The sequence below is a fragment of the Miniopterus natalensis genome, chromosome 7 (assembly GCF_054644295.1).
Source record: "Miniopterus natalensis isolate mMinNat1 chromosome 7, mMinNat1.hap1, whole genome shotgun sequence".
NCBI lineage: Eukaryota > Metazoa > Chordata > Mammalia > Chiroptera > Miniopteridae > Miniopterus > Miniopterus natalensis.
This window is the reverse complement of record NC_142087.1, coordinates 44,961,547-44,982,893: the sequence shown is the minus strand read 5'-3', so window position 1 is coordinate 44,982,893 and position 21,347 is coordinate 44,961,547. Positions and strand designations below refer to the sequence as shown.

General features: G+C 42.8%; 2 protein-coding genes across 6 annotated transcripts in view; one reads left to right on the top strand and one right to left on the bottom strand.

Annotated features, from left to right (window-relative positions):
• Positions 1–6,060, top strand: part of OSBPL1A (oxysterol binding protein like 1A) — a 166,322-nt gene extending 160,262 nt beyond the window's left edge. For all 3 annotated transcript variants that reach the window (XM_016195907.2, XM_016195908.2, XM_087819002.1), the window contains 4 exons: positions 957–1,073; positions 1,611–1,734; positions 3,287–3,377; positions 4,838–6,060. In XM_016195907.2, the coding sequence (XP_016051393.2) occupies positions 957–1,073; positions 1,611–1,734; positions 3,287–3,377; positions 4,838–4,940 (435 nt within the window). In that variant the 3' untranslated portion in view covers positions 4,941–6,060. The remainder of the gene's footprint in view (positions 1–956; positions 1,074–1,610; positions 1,735–3,286; positions 3,378–4,837) is intronic.
• Positions 6,061–6,451: 391 nt separating this feature from the next.
• CABYR (calcium binding tyrosine phosphorylation regulated) lies at positions 6,452–20,724 on the bottom strand. Of its 3 annotated transcripts, XM_087819004.1 has the most exons (7): positions 20,677–20,724; positions 19,768–19,809; positions 16,553–16,725; positions 16,413–16,466; positions 11,406–11,753; positions 7,839–8,437; positions 6,452–6,540 (listed from the first exon to the last, which is right to left on the bottom strand). In XM_087819004.1, exons 3-6 carry the CDS (start codon positions 16,698–16,700, stop codon positions 7,848–7,850), a joined length of 1,140 nt encoding a protein of 379 aa, XP_087675130.1. In that variant the 5' UTR covers positions 16,701–16,725; positions 19,768–19,809; positions 20,677–20,724; the 3' UTR covers positions 6,452–6,540; positions 7,839–7,847. The 3 variants fall into 3 exon arrangements, with proteins under 3 accessions (XP_087675130.1, XP_016051389.1, XP_087675132.1); XM_016195903.2 differs by lacking the exon at positions 20,677–20,724 and having other exon boundaries at positions 19,768–19,912; XM_087819006.1 differs by lacking the exons at positions 6,452–6,540; positions 19,768–19,809; positions 20,677–20,724 and adding an exon at positions 10,386–10,805 and having other exon boundaries at positions 7,550–8,437; positions 10,941–11,753.
• Between the last annotated feature and the right edge of the window lie 623 nt (positions 20,725–21,347).

The following is a 21,347-nucleotide window of genomic DNA, read 5'->3' as shown; positions in this document are numbered from 1 at the left end:
ATAAGTTTATTACGTAAGACTAAATAGAGCTCCTAGCAGAGTTCTGGCCTATAGGGGTTAGCCAAAAAAAAGTTTCCTCTTTAGCCTAACATACTTTTTTTAACTTTATGTTTATTGTTGACACTATTCCCATTCCCCCCCCTTTTGCCCACCTCCACCCAGTCCCCACCCCCCTTCCCCTGGCCATCACCACACTGTTGTCTGTATCTATGTGTTTTATATACTTTTTTTTTTTTTTGCTTAGTTTCTTCACCTTCCTTCATCCAGTCCTCCCTCCCCTCTGACAGCTGTCAAACTGTTCCATGTATCCATGCCTCTGTTTCTGCTTTGTTGATATGTTTATTTCGTTCATTAGATTCCACATGTAAGCAAGATCTTGTGGTATTTGTCTGTCTCTGACTGGCTTATTCACTTAGCATAATACCCTCCAGGGTTCTTTTTTTTTATCGAATGCTTTCAGGATCCTTACTGGTTTCGTGTCATTGATCATTTTGTTAACCACCCCAAGAATATAACCTTTTCTTGAAGTTCTCCTAATGTTCCAGTAGATACTCAAATGAGTTATTCTGTCTTTTTTGAAAAGCTTTAAAGACATTAAAACACTGTAGTAAAGGTGATGGTGCTAATGCCTTGAATGCCAGCCCCGCTAAGCGCTCGTAACAAGTGCAAGTTTATTACGTCAGGACTAAATAGAGCTCCTAGCAGAGTTCTGGCCTATGGGGGTTAGCCAAAAAAAAAAGTTTCCTCTTTAGCCTAACATACTTTTTTTAACTTTATGTTTATTGTTGACACTATTCCCATTCCCCCCCCTTTTGCACTTGCACTTGTTAAAGGGCGGGGGTGGGGGGGATGCGACAGGCACAGCCTAGCGGTGCGCCGTAGACGAGGCGACAACTTTCCAAGTCGTAGGCTTGTTCTTTTTAAAACGTTTTCATCGTGTCCACCTGCCCTTGCAGATGAGCACCTCTGAGGAGTCGGATGAAATGCCCGTGCCCGATTCGGAAAGCGTGCTGGTCATCCCCGGCAGCGCCCTCCTGTGGCGGATAGCCCCGCGGCCCCCCAACTCTGCGCAGGTGAGGGGGCCCGGCCCGCGGGGCGTCCCTGCGGTGCCCTCAGCTGCCCCTCCGCCGGCCCCTGGGTGCAGTTTCCCTTCTCCCCCGAGAGTGGGGGCGCTTGCGCTGTGCACCCCCCCCCCTCCCGGTGCCCGGCCGCCGAGCGTGCGTCGGGGTGGCACTTTGGGGGCTTGTTTAGTAATTAGGAGTAATGCTGGCTCTCACCAAGTGCAAGGCGATGTGGCCTCTTCAGCATAAGCCTCCCAGATCCAGCAAGGAGTGATTTTAGTGAAGAAGGTGCTGTAGCAAGAATGGTCCTTCTGCTGAGAGATTGCTTACAGCTGACAGTGATCTGGAAGCTCATTCTGTGAGGCCCGCTGCACCCATACGCGGTCCAGGCGTCAGTGAAGACATTTAGATGCGGGGTCTGAGAGAGGCTGGCCGTCATGGCCCTAAAACGGGCGGTTTGTCGTCAGATCAGGCTCTTCTCCCTTAGGGGTTTTCCTTTTGCGTGCGCCTTGGTGCATGTTAACGTGAACACTGTGCTTCTTTTTTCAGATGTACAATTTTACTAGCTTCGCCATGGTTTTGAATGAAGTAGACAAGGAAATGGAGAGTGTGATTCCTAAGACAGACTGCAGGTTACGGCCTGACATTAGAGCCATGGAAAACGGAGAAATTGGTAACTAGCATCTGACGGTGCTACTGTGAATAATTTATTTGGGGATAATGTTTGTTTTAGTCCTGGTGATTGATTGTGAGCATCATTGGAGTACAAGCATTTTTAGTCTCTCTCAGAAATTTTTTTATTATGTGTTATAGGAACGGCTAGTGGCAGCTGCAGGAATCATGCGGCCTGAGCTGGAGACCCCATGGCTACAGCCAGCCATAGCCCTTGAAAGCAGGCTGTCTTAGAAATTTTTAAATTAAAATTTGATTACATTTGATAACTTTTGTTTTAAATTTGGAAATATGAGGTAGACTTTATTAGCTCATATTCATTATTTCAGTGATACTCCTGAGAATTGAATATATGGCATGTAACCAGAGGTATATATATTTTTTTGGTATTTTTTTGTATTTTTCAATTACATTCGACATTCAATATTATGTTAGTTTCAGGTGTACAGTATGGTGGTTAGATATTTATATAACTTACAGTGATCCCTTCCATAAGTCTGGCACCCATCTGACACCATACATAGATATTACAGTATCAGTGACTGTATGCCCTGTGCTGTGCTCTACATCCCCGTGAATGTTCTGTGACGGCCAATTTATACTTCCTAATCCCGTCACCTTTTCCACCCACCACCCACCACCCCAGATCCCCTCCCCTCTGGCAACAATCAGTCTGTTCTAACCAAAAACATCTTAAATGTCAGAGAGGAAGTTGAAAAAAATGATAACATCTTTATTAACTTTGAAATATATTCTAATTATTTTATTATATATTTTAGAATTAAATATCACCTGTTAAGCCTCAAAGAGCTTTGCCTCCCCTTGATTAATTAAAACTTTTTTTTTATCTTGTGTTAAATTTTCTCCAATTCAGGGGTTCTCAAAATGGGGGGGGCATTTTTTCCCCATGGCAATGTCTGGAGACTTCGGTTGTCACATCTGGAAACTACTACTGGCATGTAGTGGGTAGAGGCCTGGGATGCATTCAGCGTCCTACAGTGCAGTGTGCAGGGCAGCCCCCCTGCCCCCCAAATAATCATCTGGCCCAGTTTCAGCGGTGCCAACGATGGCAAACCCTGTTCTAAGTAAACATTGATGCTCTCTCTGTGAGTTGTCAGTGAGAGTGCAACAGTATTTTGGGAAATTGCTTGAATTTCTTATGAATGGAATCTGACAGAGCTCTGTGAGTCCTCAGTAAGAATTTAGAAAAATTCACATTTATTCAGTTTCTCTGCCCAATTTTTCATCAAAGCATTTTAATAACATCATTCTTTTGGCCTTAAGAACAAGCAGGTTCTTTTTGGTAAATGCAGATGTTATTAAGGCCATAGACTGTAGAAAGAGATTGGGTCTTGACTGCCAGCTCTGCCTCCTACTAACTTAGGCGTGTGTTAAAGTTTTAACTTGATGTCTGACTATGGTGATTGTGTCCTGGTGAAATGGAGATCGTGCTAATACATGTGGATGGCACTTCTCCACAAAGTTATGCTTATTACTGTTCCTGGCGTTCTCTACTATACAATAACTGTTTTCCATTGGTGTTCTTATTTTAGATCAAGCCAGTGAAGAAAAAAAACGACTTGAAGAAAAACAAAGAGCAGCCCGCAAAAACAGGTCCAAGTCGGAGGAGGACTGGAAGACGAGGTGTGTGGTGGTTCAGACCTGCGGCCGAGCCCGCGGGCGGCGGCGCGGGGGCGGGCGGGGCTGTGAGACGTGATGGACGGCAGAGCGCGGTACATTTTTGAAGTTATGTTTGGTTACCCAGATTTTGACCTGCCGCTTTTCTGAAGTGCTTGACTTTGCTAGGCCTGACTGCAGAAGTGCTTCTGCTTAGATTTTTGAGACCCAAAAGAGTATAACTATATACTTCATACTAGACAAAAATTCTGAGTCTGATCAAAGAATGGTCCCTTAATGTATATCTAGCTTAGAGTCAGAATAATAGGTATTATATTAATAATATATTATAATCTAAAGGCGGCTTTTACATTTTTTAATTAGGGAAAAGTGCCAGAAGCTAAATAATTTTTATATTTTTCTAGAAAATTTGGTCTAATAGGCATTTACCATATGATCCTTCAAGGAATTGGCCTAGTCTGAAGATTTTTTCCCTTTTAGGGTTGTTAGTGCTTCTGTGGTAATGTCAACATTTAGGACTTAGCAAACGAATCTAACCTCACTCTTAATTGCTAAATATTTTTAGAAGCGATTTATTTGGAAAGAATGGCAAAGACATTTAGACTATTTTCATAAATGTTACTCTGAAGATGAAATCATATTTAGAAAATGTTACACAAATTTAATTGTTAACCTTTTGGGCAGATGGGTTTGCATTTCTATTACCTAAAGAAAGCTGGGACTGTGGGAAATGGGTCACACATTTTCTAAAGGGCAAGAAAATGACTAGAGCAGCTCTTTCTAGAATTAGATAGTTAAGACAGGTTAGGATGTTAAAAGCTAGGCTGTAACCTAAGAATCCATATTAGCGTGGAGAAAATCGAGATCCAGGAAGATCTGGACTAATTTCAGTGGATTATGTATAGCATAATATGTTCAAAAAATCATGGCCTTTAAAATCAAACTCAAGTTTGATATCAATGATTATCTTGGACAAGTTATTCAACTTCTTAACATTTGGGTCTTTTGTAAAACGGAGCTTTAAGGGTTTGGGGGTAGGGCATTTACTCTGAAGTGGGCAGAAACATTACTGTAGGTATGTTGTGAAAGTACTTTTATCCCATTCCTTATGTCTAATTGCTTCTAAAAGAATGACTTCTAGTGGAAGATAAGGAATGGGGGTAGAGGTTGAATAGTAAGACAAAAATATTGGTTCTAACAACCCTACTAGACAGATCCCAGTTCTGTTAAGTAGCACTGCTATATGCTGTGGAAAATCTGTAAACCTTTTGTGTGGTGTCATTACAGGATTAGGATCGGTATTCCACATATATGCTCTCTAAAGGGAAAACTGTAACTTCACTCTCTTTGGAAATCCCTAACTCACAGACCGAATTGCTGCAGTAGAGAAATACTGCAGGCTAGTGAAGCAGCAGGTACCGTGATTTCAGTTTCCCCTGTAAATCTTGTCTCTCTCCTTTCAACAGGTGGTTCCACCAAGGTCCTAATCCCCACAACGGAGCACAGGACTGGCTTTACTCCGGCAGCTACTGGGACAGAAACTACTGTAATTTGCCTGACATTTATTAAAATACAGACAAGTCAGGCATTTGGCTAATCTACAAATAAGTCTTAAACCTGTGTTTTTAAATGTTTTTCTTTGGTTTCTATTCATCTTTAAAAAAAAGAAAAAACCTGCTCATAACTTGCATTTCATCCAACAAAAATAGGGCATAAAGTGATATTGGTGATGAAAGTCTTACAGAAAATGATAATTTTGCTATCCAAACATACTTATTTGGAATACTATTTTATACAGAGGTCAGAGAAACTGCTGGAGAATATGCTTTGTACGGCTGCTGTTGCCATATTTACTGAAGGTTTATACCTAAACGTAACTTTAGCTTTATAAAATTATATATAATCCCAAATCGAGTTATTTTGAATATTTTATGCTGTCATGCTTGAATGTTTTAGATGTAACTCTCAAATGTTTAGAACTCTCCTATACAATGTTTATGTGCTCAAATGCAGAGAAGGTTATGTCATTTTGTAAAGACTTCATTGATAAGATGGCTTTTCTAACTAATCCACTCAATTTTCCCCCTACCTCCAAAAAAGAAAAAAATGCCTGAATAGTTAGAATAGGTATTCTTGACTTGAAAATTCTAAAGAATTGAACTGAAAAGGTATTTCATTTGCTTATTTTAGTGCCCTGAATTTACTTTTACAATTCTGTAATCAGTCATTAGAATTAAGTGTTTAATTGTACGTGTTCAAATTGAAAATATGTATAAAGTCTAGCAATTCTCAAAAATGCCCTAGAAATAGATTTTAATCACCATTATTACATAATGGCAAACCTTTTTAAATGCTTCAACTACGTGGCCAGTGCCACCAGAGATTAAGTTGCACTCATGTATTATAAGTATCAAACTATATAACAGGAGGTCTTGTGCATTTCAAGTTTGCAAGGCCCCTGTGTACTTAAAATATGTATGGAGACCTACTGTACAGTAGCTTTGCCCCTTTAATTGGGGTACATTAATCTTATGGTATTTATCCACCCAACCCCAGACTGAGATACTGCTCCAAGGGGCCTTAGGTAGCTGCCAGTAAATTATTTTAATTGCTGTCTTGAAGTTAACAAGTGTTATAATGAAATAATCTACCTGATGCTAAATAATAAAGGATTTAGAATCTTCAAAAACTTTGATTTCTTTTAAACTTTCCAATGTGTTAACGTTGTCACTTGATGCTATCCTAAATTATCAAGAGTGTCCTTACAAAGAACAACTGTGGTGCTGCAGACCCCAGGGCCAGAGACAATCAGTTGCCTAGCGCGCATAGAGGTAAGTAGGCAGCAAATATTCTTTGGGGAAATACAGTATTATAGCGAGGTGCTACTCTTCATTTGGTGTGGAATGCCAACTACAGAATTATCTAATGGCTAGAAAAAAAAGCTGGTGAGAATTTTTTTTTTTTTCTTACAATGTGTACATGAGTTGGAAAATGCTAGTGTCACAAGTCTGAAAAAATTTAATGCCTTTTGTGTGCAGTTGTTTGTATACCTCCTAAATTAAAAAAATAAGAATACAAGGTTTTATGCTCACATGAAGTTTATTGATAAATTACACTTGGTGGCGGACTCCACCTTGAATGTCGACTCAGACAGCCTCATTTTCAGCATCTGTTAGGAATAATGAAGGTAGTAAGTTGTTTAATCGTGAAACTGAACATGTGAAATGAGAAGATCAAAAACTCTAGTTATACCCTCCTGCTCTGTAAGCTCTTAACCTAATCAGTTACCTATGCATTTGCACTAAAATATCCTAGCATTTCCTTTTAGTGGAATTTGACAATTCCACGAAAAGTCTAAAACTGAGATAAGAAATGTACATAATTTTAAGATTGATAAGAATTATCACCTTAAATATAGTAACGGTAGTGCTTGAACCTGCCTGTGAATGAAATCTAGCTTTTGTTCATCAGATGTTCAACTTGAAACTCCCAGACCGTTTTAACTGAACTCATTGGTGTGTAGGTATAACACCTGCATTGTACACTTGTCTCCCTGCTTCTGATGACCTCCTCCTGGTCTGTAATCCTTTCCCACCTAGCAGCCAGCACGATGTCACTGTCCTGGTTTCTCATTCAATCCAAATCTCTCTCCTTGGGATGCAGAGTCCCTGAATTATGCTGCTGCTTATGGACCCTGTCCCCATCTTTTTGGCCTACTTGCAGTGTCGAAACTCCCATGCTCTTTCCTGCCCTAGGATCTGTGGACTCCGCAAGGCTGGTCCTTCTCATACCAGGTATCCATTCCTATCTGAGCCTAGTGCAGGAGGCCTGTATCAGTACCTTGTTTTTTCACAGTACTTAACACATCGCAGTTTACTTGTTGCTGTCCTCCACTAAGGTGTAGCAGGTTCCATGTTTTACTCACTTTACTATACACGGGGGAGGAGGGGCTAGCACTTAATGCTAGTTCCACAGTTTCTTTAGCTCTTGAATGTGTTTCCAAGCTCTAGTCACTCTTAAGAGGGAACAAACTTACTACGCTGACTGTATTCCCTATGTAATCTCCTCTTGTTCCTTGCTCTGTGGTTGTTCCCAGCTCTTATGGCTTATCTCTGCTCCTCCCTACCCCTTAAACATGCCAAACTAAATTCCCACATAAGACTGTCCTTTTTAAAAAAAAAAAAAATCCATCCCCTTTTATAGCATCTTCCACAGGAGCTACACAGGCAGAGGTGATGGGGTTGGTCGGTTCATGTATTAGACTCCAAATCCCCAGTGTGGGTCATTATGGCGGAGTGCACTGTTGTGCATCGATTAGTAATTGGTAGCAAGGAAGCTGGAGATAATCTCATCAAATTAGAGTATACTCCAACTCACTGCAATTTTTAAAAATATGTCTCCAGGTCAACAAATCAGAATGCTGAAAACTCAAGTGTGTTAAGGTCCACATATGGTGGGAAATTTTACCTGCCAGTTTTAAGTTTCTGCTCTGCGAACATTGGCAGTAGTCAGGGTTATTTCTCCAGCAATACCATAACTTCCAAAGGGAGTACGTTTGTCACCAGATCCTGAACATGTTTTGGCTAAATCTTCTACTGGGAAGGCAACAGAAAGGAAAACTGGGCTTTGTGGCCTGGGGCCATCTTGTCCACTTGTAGGAGGACTAGCATTCTGGGAGTTTCGGGAGTGTATCTGGAATTTCTGATCTGCAGGAACAGCAATGGGTACTTGGACTGCAGCATATCTCTTCAAGGTATCTGACTGGGAAACAACAGCATGTCCAGGAAGAGGTTTCCAATCCTGCACTTCCTGAACATTTGAGCCTACTAAAATAAAAGGTGGGGCACTGGTCTTCTTGCTGTCGTCCATCATCACATAAGTTGGAGAAGTAACTTTCGGTGGATTCTGCAGATCCTTAGGATTAGATAAATAGAGGGTTGCTTGGGGGAAAGGCCCAGGTGCAGGTGGCGGTGATGGGCGACTTTGTTGATTCATATCAGTTAGACAGTAAAGGGTCCACGTGTTAGAATATGGTGGTGGTTGTCCTGCTTCGCTTGTTGCTATTGCTATAAAAAAAAAATTTGCAGGCATTAAAGGTTTGGTCTCTGTATCAGGCGCTATGCACAGAAATATCTTTGTAAATTTTTTCACATATAAACAGCTGTAGTAATATGTGCCATAAAGCATGCTATAGAGAGGGCTGAGTAAATTGTGTTTGGCAATGTGAAAGGAGAGATTCTCTACAGTTGGAGACAGCATGTGGCAGGGACACGAATTGCGGCAAAAGAAGCAATCTCATTCTAAGTTGCTATTTATAGGTACTTGAAAAAAGGGTTAATGCATCTGCATAGTGATTTTTCCTTTACTAAGGAAGTCTGCACTAGGTATCATCTTTTGGTAATCAAATATCTGGCTCTTCACAGGCCCCATTATCTCCCACTAATTTGTCACCACACTATCTAGGACTCAGAACCCCAGAAAGCACCCTTTTCAAGCAAGGCTCGAAATCATAGGTCCTAGGTGGCAGTACAAGGCTGGTTGGTCCCACAGGGGTTCTGTAAGAAAAGAGAGGTCTAGGCGTGCCATGCATCTACTTCAACCAAGGACACAATAATGTCAAGTTTGATTTGCCTAATGCAGACAGTACTGTCTTGGAGCACTGAGTCCTAGAAGGTGGGGTAGAGGACAACAGGTTCCTTATGGAGTTGTTGCAGTGCCCAGGTGTGCGAGGTTCACCTATGACCACTGGGCCATCAGTCCTTGGTGCAGCTTTTCTTCCCCAGAAGAGAAAATACCACCACTATGCACATGATTAAGCTGGTGTGTTTTCAATAGCTTCAGATACTTGAACTATTTCTCGCTCATTTAAAAATATGCGTAAGCCAAGTCTTCAGTGTTGTTAAATAACCTCGTAGCGCTCACTTGAGAAATAGTTGGACACCTGAGAGCAGTAACTGGGTCTGGAAGTGCTGCTTGCGCCACAGTGTGGTACCGGTTCCACGCACTCCACTCCCAGCTCCCGCCTCTGCCTTTCAGCTGTGCAGAATCCCCATTACACTGCCAGACAGAATTTGATCTCTAACCACCTGCTTTGTAAACATTTATTCTGGCTCTGGTAAGAGTCAAAGTTGAGAGATTCTGCAAAAGGAATGGGAAAGGTTGGCTCATGCATGTCCCATCTATCCCTAAAGGGACAAGGGCTCCTGAACTTGTCCAGATGGGGCAGCAGGGTGGGCAGATCAAATGGCTTCATCAGATGGAGATGGAGGTCAAATCGTGTCTGTGTCACAGGAAAGCAATGGCGATAGTTGAAAGCAGCTTGATGTGGGCACTTGTGAGGAAACAGAAGCCAGTCATCTCAGCTGTGTCCATTATTGCTCAAGTGCCGCCTATCCTTTCTGCTCCTGCTCCCCTGTGACAGAACTTCGATCTGACCTGTCTTCTCGCCATCTGGCTATAAAACTGCTCCCTCCACTGCAGGAAGCTTGCAGGCAAGGATAAGTCAGTGCTTGACCCAGCTCCCCAAACCTGGTTGCAGACCTCTCCTGACTCAGTGCGAAAGCAGAGTCAAACACACCACCATTTCTTTCACTTTTAAAATGCCACAGCCTATGTAAATGCACTGCTGTAGTTTGGTTTTACATTCACAAGTGAGAAATTTCCAACACCTCCTAAATTAGTCTTGCAAGAGGAGTGTTCAGATCACGTGACTGTGTATCTGTACCTGACAACAGGCTCTCATTCTTTTGAACGTATGTAGTGAAAAACATAATGTGCAAGTGTCGGATGACCAAACTCTGAGGCCGAGTTTGGATGTCACTTCAAAACCACTCATAAGAGTAAAATCTCAAATACAGCAAAGCCTTTAAATAGGTTTGGCATTTTAAAAACTATTAAAAATAAAGACTTTTGACCAATCTGCAGGGAGCCTTCCTAGATGGTTTCCTGAAATAGATGTCACCTGAAACGTAATTTAACGTAATTTTTAATTTCATAAGTATCTAATTTTCTTACCTGGTTCATTCAAACCTTGTTCAGGTGCTGCTTTCCCTTCTGGTTCGATTTCTGGTTCAGTAAGACCTTCTGGAACAGGACTGGGGGGGCCACTAGATGATCCTACAGGTGCACCTGAGTACACAGCTTTTGCAGCCTCCCCAGAGACCACAGGTTTGACCTCCATCTCCTGGGGTGCAGAGTTTTCCTCCTGCCCCGGGACTAGCGCAATGATCTCCACTTCAAGGTGCAGAGATTTTTCAGAGCCTACTGCTTTGGTAGAGCCCTCTGCATTCTGGGATTGTGCAAGCAGACCTCTCAGAGAGGTGTCAGAGATCAGAATGGTTGCTTCTGCCTCCATATGTACTGTGGGATATTTTGCAGAATCTACAGATTTTGCAGACATGTCTGAGGCTATCTTGCTTAGAGGTATGGGACTAACTGGTGGTGATGGCTCAATCTCTTTAGGACTAGCAGTCTTTAAGACTAGTGTTTGCTCCGCACAAGTAATTCGTTCCATCACAGGCTCATCGTTATAGACAGATGACACAGAGATGGTTGAGGTAACCCCAGTACCAGCCTGCGAGGGCTCAGTCTCTTTAAGACTAGCAGTGTTATCAGTGAAAGGGGTAACTATTTGTTCTGGTGTTTGCTCCACACAAGTAATTCCTTCAATCACAGGCTCATCGTTATAAATAGATGATACACGGATGGTTGAGGTAACCCCAGTACCAGCCTGCCCAGAGACCTTAGGAGCTTGATCACAAGCAGGAGGTTCTTGTTCATCCTGCAAGGGGAGTAAGGAAGCCGTTGATGGTTCAGCCTTAACGTCTTTAGGTTTAGAACCCAAATCTACATGGACAGATGTGTGGCTCACAACCTGCACCGCTAACCCCTCTCCAGAATACACAACAGAAGCAGCCACCTCATTATCTTCAGCAGCCTCTGAACTCAGCACCTCGTTGGAAAGAACAGGCATACTTGTTGCCACATCCACCATTAAAACGTCAGACTGATCAGAATGAATAGATGAAACGTTACCTAACATCTGGGCAGCAAACTGAGCTGGGTCAGCCTGGACATAGGCAAATTCTGGTGAGACATCTGCTGGAGCTGGTGATGAGGGTGGGGTAGCAGTCTTAGGTGTGGACGGTTTTGAAGGACCACGAACTGCTTTAGTTGTCTCCTCAGGCTCTGGGGGCTTCTCAGCATAAACTGATGGGAACTGAGTGGTTTTGTTGCTAACTAGTGGTCCAACAGATATATTGTCCTCCTCTGTGTCTGTAGATTTTTCCATCCGTGTAGGTTCTTTGGAAACTGTAGGTATTCCTCTTGGTTCTTTTGCATATTCTGGTTTCTTCTCCTGTGTCGTTTCTGACCATTTCTCAACTAAAATAACAGCCAGGTGATTAATAAACATTTTCCCCAAATGGAGAATTTTAAAGAAAGCAGCAGTAGGTTAAACATTCATATATCAGTACTATATACACAAGTACAAAAGTTTTGCTTTATTTTATAACATCTATGATTTTATGTGGAAAGTAATGAAACTTTCCTGCCCTATCCACTTTACAGACACCTCCCTTGCCCAGCCAGGTATGGCTCAGCAGTTGAGCATTGATCTAGGATCCAGGAGATCATGGTTCGATTCCCGGTTGAGGGTGTGGAAGAGGCAGCAGATTAATGACCACTCATCATTGATGTCTCTCCCTCTCCCTTCCTCTCTCTGAAATAAAGATTTATTTCTAAGGAGATGAAGTGAGGGAGGTGTCTTTTTTTTTAAAGTATGTGACTCCAAGTAGCACAGTAACAAAACTAATCAGATACCACTTTCAACTGGTCAGCATCAAAGGAAAGACCCTAACTCTGCCTAGAAATAAGGAAGCTGAAAACCTTCAGGGAAAAAGCTGCTGATCCAAACTTCCACACACACTTGGTGGGGGGGGGGGGCGGGCTTCAACCTGGCCAGTAAACAGCTTCAGCTGGTTTAACAGTAATGAAACAAACACTGTCATGTTATTAAACGCATTCCTCAATTTAAGGAAATTGGTGTCTGAAGTTTAATGAATTGGAAAACTAGGATTATAAGATGTTTTTATATTAGGAATCATCATATATTCCAACCTAAAAATCGTAGCACCTGCTGGTGAGGTGGGACAATGCAGCCGAAGTCCTACTGATCCAGACAAAAAGGAGCAGAGAAGAGATTTCTGATCTATAAGTGTGGACTCAGTGAATCCTCAGACATGAGGAAAATTCCTTGGAAGGTCAAGACAGCTGATGACATAGAATTCCTAGAGCTGGAAAACTGAAATCATTTTCTGCTTGTCACCTACACACCTGTGTAAACACCTTAGTTGTAACTTATTCTCATATCTTCTTACTTGGGAAAGCATCTCCCTAACAGTCTTCTATAGTACCCATTTAGATAACCATAAATGGGTACTAGAGAAGAAATGAAAATCTATAGTGCCCATTTTCTCATTGGGTATTTGTTGAATTCATTATCTTAAGAGTTAGGACAACTAGATAATACATCAGTACTTTTTTTTAAATGTACTATCCATAAGCATCTGGGCTGTGTCCCATACACCCCCTCCGCTGTTGTATGAGGCTAGTTATCAAGATGATTCTTGTGAATTTCTATTACACTCGTCATCTGTGAAAAAGTAGTTTTAGTTCTTCCTTTCCACATACCTTTTTCCTTTTGTTTCTGTTTGCCTTATTGCACTGATTAGAACCTGCAGTACAATGCTGTCTAGAAATGGTGATATTAGACATTTCTGTCCTGGTTTCAATCTCACAAGTATTCAAAATTCACCACTGAGTACATTAGCTGTAAATTTTTTATACATACACATTACCAGTTTTAGGAAGCTCCCATTTATTCCTTGTTTGCTTATAAACTTTAAAAAAAGTTTTGCTTGTAAAGCAGATCTGGTGGCATTGGATTTCCTCAGCTTTTGTCTGTGTGAAAATGTCTTTATTTTGCTTTTTTAAGTAATGTATTCACTGGGTATATATATTCATTATAGGTTGGCTGTTTTTTGCTTTCAGTACTTTAGAGATGTCATTCCATTGTCTTTGGCTTCTATGGTTTCTGTTAAGAAATCAAGTCTGGTGCATGAGGGTCTATGAAGATATGAGAGATGAAGGCAAAGGTAGGATAAATTCAAATCATAGAAAGCTTTGTATGCCATGGTCTTTAAAGGGATAAAAATTTATATACTGTGATACATGTGTCAGAAAGCATTACTTTATCTTCTCTAGCTGACCTAAGTTTGCATTAAAATGCTCATTTCCCAATGGCAAAGTTAACCTTAAAAATATTTCTCTCTTCTAGTATAAAAGTCTAGTTTGGTTAATTACTCAGTCTTTTGTGAAGCATTTCTCTTTTATTAAAGGTTCTCCTTCTAAAGAGGGACTCTGAATGGTGGAGTAAGCCCTGGCTCAGATCCGCATGTTGTCCGTTCCTGCTGGCTCTCAGTTATCTCTGGTAGAGGCATAACTCATACTACGTGGGCTCTGGGTGTTGGTTTCTGACTCCACTGTATTTACTACTCAAGTGTTTCTATTTTGTGGGAAGTATGGCCTGTTTGTTTATTTCACTCAAGGACTAGGAGATTTTCTTAATTCTGTCCTTTTTAGCATCTGAGGCGAATTTTTATTTTGTTCCCAGCTTGGGTACTGTGTGCTACAGCTCTCTGCCAGTGGGCTGAATAACTTCATTCTCCCATCCTGATTCTTCACTAGTCAGCAGTCTGGGACAATCTAAACACCTGGACCCAGTAAGAGCCGCACCCAGGCTACAGGAAACCAGAAATATTTCAGGCCTATCTGAGAAAGATATTTCAGTAAACAAAATATTTACTGAATGTCTGATCATGATGATTACAGTGTAGGTGCTGAATATAGCATATGTCATAAAGCAGTGTCATGCTAACCACACAGCTTCTCTGAGACGCATGCACGGTTCTAGACAGTACCCAATAAAGAACAAACCTACTCAGGATTTACGAAATTCCATAAGAGTCTACCTACCTTCCCTATCCCATTTCAGTCTCAGCTAGCATTGTGCATGCACTACCCACACCCCAGCACCGCAATCCCATTGCCAAGAAGGACCTTCCATTTCCCTTTCCTTTGCAGCAGGAAATGACTTTATATCCTATCTTTCTTCCCCCTCCCTCAGTGGCTTATATAAAATAAAAACTTGGTTCTGGTAGGTTTAGCTCTTAAATAAAAATCCAGCTCTGAAAATTCCAAGGAAATATTCTCTCAATAAAAACAGGCTCCTGCAAAACTCCAAAGTTTTAGCTTCCTTACTATGAACCTTGGAATGTTTCAATGGGTAGAGATCAACAGAATAGGAATAATTAGAGGTTATCTGAAATCAGTGCACATTAGTTTAATATTTTTCAAAAGTATCCCTACAACAATGAAGAGTTCGGATTTTGTGAACAACAGGGAACTATCAAAGTTTCTGAATAGCAGAGTGATAACTTAGAAGGCCCAAATGGTCTTCCTTCACGTATTGTCTCTTAGTGTTCCTCACCTTATCTTGGCAGCCTGGTTTCTTGATCTAGCTTTCCTGGTTTGCCTTATCTGCTTCCCACTCCCTCCTCTCTTAATCCTGATCCTGTGTTTCTGTCCCTAGTCTGACAATCTGACCCCAATTCTTGACTATACCATTGCTCAATGATTCACTTGCCTTTCTTAGTGTGGACTATTCCTCAACTGACTAATCTTACAAGAATGAAAAGCATGAAGGACCCAAGCCCCCCCTCCCAACATCATCACCAGATAATCATTCAAATCTTTTTTAAACTTAATGAAATTCCTCCATGGTAATGAAATTGTTAACCACCTTGACTAGGGTGATTTTGGCACAATACTTGTCCCTGTTTAGGGAATCAGTATAGCCTTACTTAAAGAAAATGCCCTGGAAAGTACAGAGTAGCAGCACAGCTTCACAAAACTTAGTCCAGAAATAGATATATTCCTTGTTTGTTTAAAAAGGGGATAGCCATAAGTATGTGTAACAAACTAAAAATAACACATAAAAATAGAATTTGCATAAGAAACTAAAAACTATGAATATTTAATATGAATACTCAAGACAATATTTAATGATGTGCATAACTGCGCTGGTGCTGCAAAGGAATTGAAATTAGGCCCAATGATCAGCAGCAGTTCATGACTATTATATGGCCCCCAGGTAGAGATGTTAACAGTGTAACTCAGTGATTCAGGTGGGCAGGCCTTGATTCTTCAAAAGAGGTGGTTATTTCCTGTCTCTGTTGGAAGCCAAGACAGGACTGACACTGGAAACTGGACTCTTGGGCTTAGGAGAATGGAAGGTGATTGTGGTACTGAGATCCCATTGCCCACTCTGAAGGAGAAACCACAACCCTCTTCACTGAGCGGTGAGAGATCAGAACTTGCCCAATCTGGGCTTCAGGTTCCAAGTGAGAAGGTGACAGGAAGGAAGATGTGAAACAGTGGGAGAGAACATGAGGAAAGGAAGCTGAAATTCCTCTCCCTTCACTCTGTTCAAGAACTTAAGGTTTTTCCAGAGGGATCCTAGAATGTTACTCTACTGTGGAAAGAGCATGAGCCATGCTACTAGGAAGATAAGTTTAGATTCTAACTCTACCAGTTACTATTGAGAAGCTTACAACTTATTCAATCACTCCTGAGCATCAGATTTCTCTTGAGTAAAATTGCAATGTCGTCTCCTACCTTATAAAGTTGTCTTAAGTGACAAAATATATTGTAAGTGGCTAGGACAAAACAAGTACTCAGTAAGTTCCATTCCCTTCTTCCTTCTTTTCCTAGCATATACTAAGCAGTGGAACTTAGACAACTCTTTTGCCTAAAAATATTGCCTGAGTTTCTAAAATCCTCTCAATGATTCATTTTTATTAGCTACTCTCCCGAGAAGACTGAGAAATGGGGGAGCTTTTATTGATTCCTATGGTAGATTCCTATGAGATCTGCTTAATCAAAATGCAGGTAAATGAGGAGGATCCAAGAAAGTGTACTTACCTTTAATCTGATGAAACTGTTTAACCAGATCTTTTATATCCAGAGGAACATTCCCTGAAGGAATAAATACAAGAAATCAGATACAAAAATTTCCCAGCTTTTCCACGGCAACAAATATATAATCTAAAGCAATAACAAACCTTCTCTAAACAGAATAAGTTCTTTAAAGTAAAATGCTGCAAACTGGGTGATGTTCTGCGGATTGGTTTTGAGAACGGCTCTGCTAACTCCCTCAAGCAGAGTCTTGAGGCCATAGGGTACGACAAGTCTGGGCTTTGAAGAAAACATTTTGGCAGGATGTCTGTAATCTCAACTACAATGAAGAAAAACAAAGTCTTATAGTTTATTAGTTCTTCTTAAAATATTTCTCATGAGTTAACTACAGTTTCTAAGAACAAATCCATCTCCATTAAAATTATTAGCCTTAGTTCTAATCTCTCGATATTCTAGCAAAATGGGCTAATTCTTGGTGGCAGTTTTTAAAAAATCATGTTACCAATAGCTTTTTATGTGTGCAGGTGAGCAATCTAGTACTATTTATAGAAATTCATGGGAAAAGCCCTGAACTCCAGAATGATACTTAAAAACAAAAAACCAATCTTAGGAAACACCTGTTTCTGTAAAATTCAATAAATATTTTGTGCAAGAAAATTTCAAGAAAAATATATTAAGCTCATTTATGTGTCCAGACATTCTCCCAAACCACATGGGCACTGGCTCTTATGAATATTCATGAAATAGCTACAAAACAGGGTTTCTACAAGAAACTGTCTCTTTAAAAAAATCCTCATCTGAGGATGTTTTATTGATTTTTAGAGAAGGGGGGGCGGGAGAGAGAGAAAAGATGTAAAAGAGAAACATCGATCAGTTGCCTCCCATACTCGTCCCAACTGAGGATTGAACCTGCAACCTAGGTATGTGCCCTGACTGGGAGTTAACTCGCAACCTTTTTGGTGTATGGGGTGACACTCCAACTGAGCCACCTGGCCAGGACAAAACACATCCCCCCCCTTTTTTCTAAATATATCCCCGGGCACATTGATCATATTTCAGTATACATTTTTTAGCTTTAATTTTTTAAAACAGAATGGGTATGTTACATGTGGTGGTACACTACTCACCACCACACCCGCCTCTTCTCTACCCTCCCTTAACCTCTATCCTAGTGCTCTCTCCCCCTTCTCCCACCTTTCTGGGTTTTAAGTGGTCCCAAGGATATGGCATCGCATAACCTGTAGTTAGAGTTGCACAGGTTGCCAGTGTGTGTGTGATTGTTTCAAGTGATTTAAGAAAGCTTACAAATACACATAAAGGAAAAATTGTGGTAGGAAAAACAGGATGAAACTACAGGTAAAGTTAGTATTTCAATACAAGGAGTATCAAATTAGTCCCTTAGCTACCGAGCCGCCATTACAAAACAGAAAATGGTTAAATGATTCAGGTTTCCTGAGATTAATCAGTTGCTTAGGAGAATCCCAGCTATTCTGGACACTGAGACCCAGGAGAAATTTCTCCTATGGGTCCTCATATAGAAAACGGTGTGTGATATAATGAACCATGTCCTCAACAACATCCCTACAGTAGATAATGAGTTTCATGGGGTAAAGTGGCAGTTTAGCTACAGCAATTATACAGGGGCCAATCTCTAATAAAAAGCAACTAATGTGTTGAATATTTAAAAGCAAAATGCTGAATATTTAAAAGCACATCTTGTGATCACGGTCTCTCCCCCTCTCATTCCTCTTTCTCTCAAGTCAATAAAAACATATCCTCGGGTGAGAATTTAAAAAAAATTAAAATTAAATAATAACAAAAGCACATATCATCATCCCAAAAGTCAAGAAAAAAAATAAATCTGGATTGGACAAAGCAAAGCCTTTGAGAATATAAGTGTATTGAATCCCTTAATGAAAACTTACTATCAGAATATCATTCAACAGGAGCTTTACTGAATTAAATCGTCTTTAAAAACCAATAGTGTAGCTTTGGCAGGCCTACATGCTAAATGTTAAGGGACACAGGCAGTAATTGTATGTATGATTGTGTATAATTTTTTTTTTTTTTAAAGGACATTTTTTGCACCCCAGTGTGAGTAGAGAGGTCATGTTTTCAAAGCGGCTTACCAGTAGCCACGATGGAGCTAACATGAGACCCTTTCTTTAGGCAGTTAGCAGTTGGTGCTCCCAACTGTTGGGCAGTTGGCTGTGCAGCGATCCTACTATTTCTAAGCCCGGGCCGCAAGCTGCGCCCGCACCCGCGCCTTGTGAACAGCAGGGCCAGTCAGAGCCCCAGGACCGGGAAGCCGAGCAGCCCGCCCGGCAGTGTCACACCGGGAGCTGTCCAGAGCAGCTGAGAAACGCTGCGGCACCAAGCACAACACCGACGGGCCAAGTCACAAATACACGTTGAGGGTTGTTTGAAGGGACAGCTGAATTCTCCCCCTCAATCTCTCCTTTCAAGCCTAGTTGTCAACACCTAACATATTTTACAGCCTCCAACCCCCGCACCAGGCTGTGAACTCTGCCCACCAGCCCTGGGGTAACGTTAGCTCGCGCAGGGCGAACGGGGCGTTGGCCGATGCCGCCAGTGAGGGCTTCGGGGCGACACAAAACCACCAGCACACCCCACGCGCTCCCTGGAGGCGTTTGCCGGGGTCTGCCGGCCCGCTGGGGCGGCGCTGGTTTTGCCTTTGAGTCTGGTGGAGCGAGCACTGAAGGCGGGAGGGCGGGTGTCCCGAGTCCGCATCAGCTAGTTCAGGAGGGAGGCGGCGACGCGCGGAGCCCCGCCCCACGGGCGCTGGCCGGCCGCAGCTCCACTCACTGCTGTGGCCGTCCCGCCCCACCGGTCTCCCACTCCGGTGGTCCTCCGCCTTCCCGAGCCCTTGAACCGTCCCCCGTCCCCCACCTCGCGACAACGCGAGGGCCTAACTGCCTTCGGGCGCAGGGAGGACGCGCCCCACCTTCTCCTTTCAGCTGGGTTCTACGGGGCTTCCTCCTCGCCTCCTTGCAGGCGGCTCCTGGAAGAGCCTGCGCGCACAGCAGCCTTTTATACCCCCGGGAACGTCAGGGCCTGCATCACAGAGCCCGCGCTTGCGCCGCAGCGAGGCCCCCCCCCCCCCGCCAAGGAGGCGGGGCCTCGGCGGGCCGAGAGGCTGTGAGGTCCGAACGCCACGGGCAGGGGGGCGGCGGCCGAGAGCCCAGGGCCGTGGGTCACCTGGTGTTTCCAAACTGCCAGGAGTCCCTGCGCTTGTGGTCATTCAGCCTAAACTAAGCTCTGGTTTGGAAGGAGAGAGAAAAACACACGGCCCTTCTAGCCCAGGCCACCCCCTCCCCGCCTGACGCTGCCCTCCGCTCACCTTTTGGAAGAAGAGTTTCTGCCCCGGCGTACCCAGCACACGCTGATAAGGAGAAAGAATAATTTTACTCAACACAGGCCTGTTGCTCCCGAGAAGCCGGCCTGTGGAGAGAAGCTGGGCACTAACCCCGCGCTGCCCGCTGCTCCGATTCGGCCTCTGGCAGCCCTCGGCCCGACCACCCGGAGCGCAGCTGAACCGCCGGGGGCCGGCCGCGGGGGGCGGGGCGGGGGCTCCGGGGCGGGGCGGGGGCTCCGGGCCGCGCCGCTGCACCAAGCGAAGGGCGGCGGACGCACTTGAAACGCCCCCTTTCAGGCGCACATATTTGTGCCGGGCACTAACACCACACTCGTGTAGCAGACTCTAAGCAGCCCTCATTGTCATCCACATTCAAATGCTTAAAAAGCAACAAGAACCACTGGGAATCAAATGTTAAGGATCATCAGGGCATATATGTCAGACCAAAAAACAAAACCAAAAAAATACACTTTTTCTTCAGTTTGGAAAAAACCAAGGCTGAAACAGAGGCAACGGTGAGGCCCCAAGGCTACATCTACATCGCACACAGCATTTTCTTTCTGGGCGTAGTAACTCACCCGTTTAGGAATTATTACCAAGTGCCCATTATGTGGCACACAAGCTCCCTCTTGTCATGAAGATTACATTTTGAAAGTAAAGGAGAAATGCTTTTAGATGATGTTGATGACAGGTCTGCAGGTGGTTTTTTTGGTGATTTTTTTTTGGGGGGGGGGGGTCCTTCATGACTGTCCCCAGCATCACTTTGGTAGTGGAAGTAAAAGTGAAATGAATGAGGCTGCCATGATTTCTAATAGTTTGGTTTACGTCTATCAAAGGTATAAAGACAATGAGCTACTAAAACCCCCAAGTGCAAACATCAGAGACCCCACTTACGGCGCCTTTTGGAACGAGACATTTCTGCTGCTGGTGTACCCTAACTTGGCGGGTCATCTTGAACACCTGCTAAGTGTTAGGCACTGTGCAGAGTATCTGCAACGCAGAAGGCGAGCCTTCCTTCTTCCCACATTTCTTCCAAGACGGTTCTGTCCAAGTCCAAGTCCTTCTGAAATTCAAAGTCTTACAGTGAAAACATGTAACCAAAATTTTTCAAACCACCACTTGCTGATTTCTAGAACTCCTAATGATTTGATGTGGTTTTACATCTTTCTTGTCCTTGTGTTCATCTCCCTTTCAGTCATTAGGAATCTAAAATGTGAATCCACTGTTATCCCCCATCCCCCAAAATTCTTACTCCGTAGAGGCCCAAGCTTCTTGTGACTTCGAGTAACTCCCATCTCATTTTACCATTTGCTTCCCACTTGACTCTCTAGAGACTGGTCTTGAACACAGATGTTGTCACCTCTGTGACTGTTCATCTACTCCATGGCCCAACACGTCCTCTTAGCGATTATTTTCACCTGACTCTGCCCTTCTTCTCATTTAAAACTCAGCTCAGGAACCTCCTACTTTACAAAGCCAATGGGTTAGAAGCATTTCCTCAGTGGTCCAATGATATACACTCTATGACTAAGCATAACCTGGCTTCATGATTCTGCTTGTCTGTG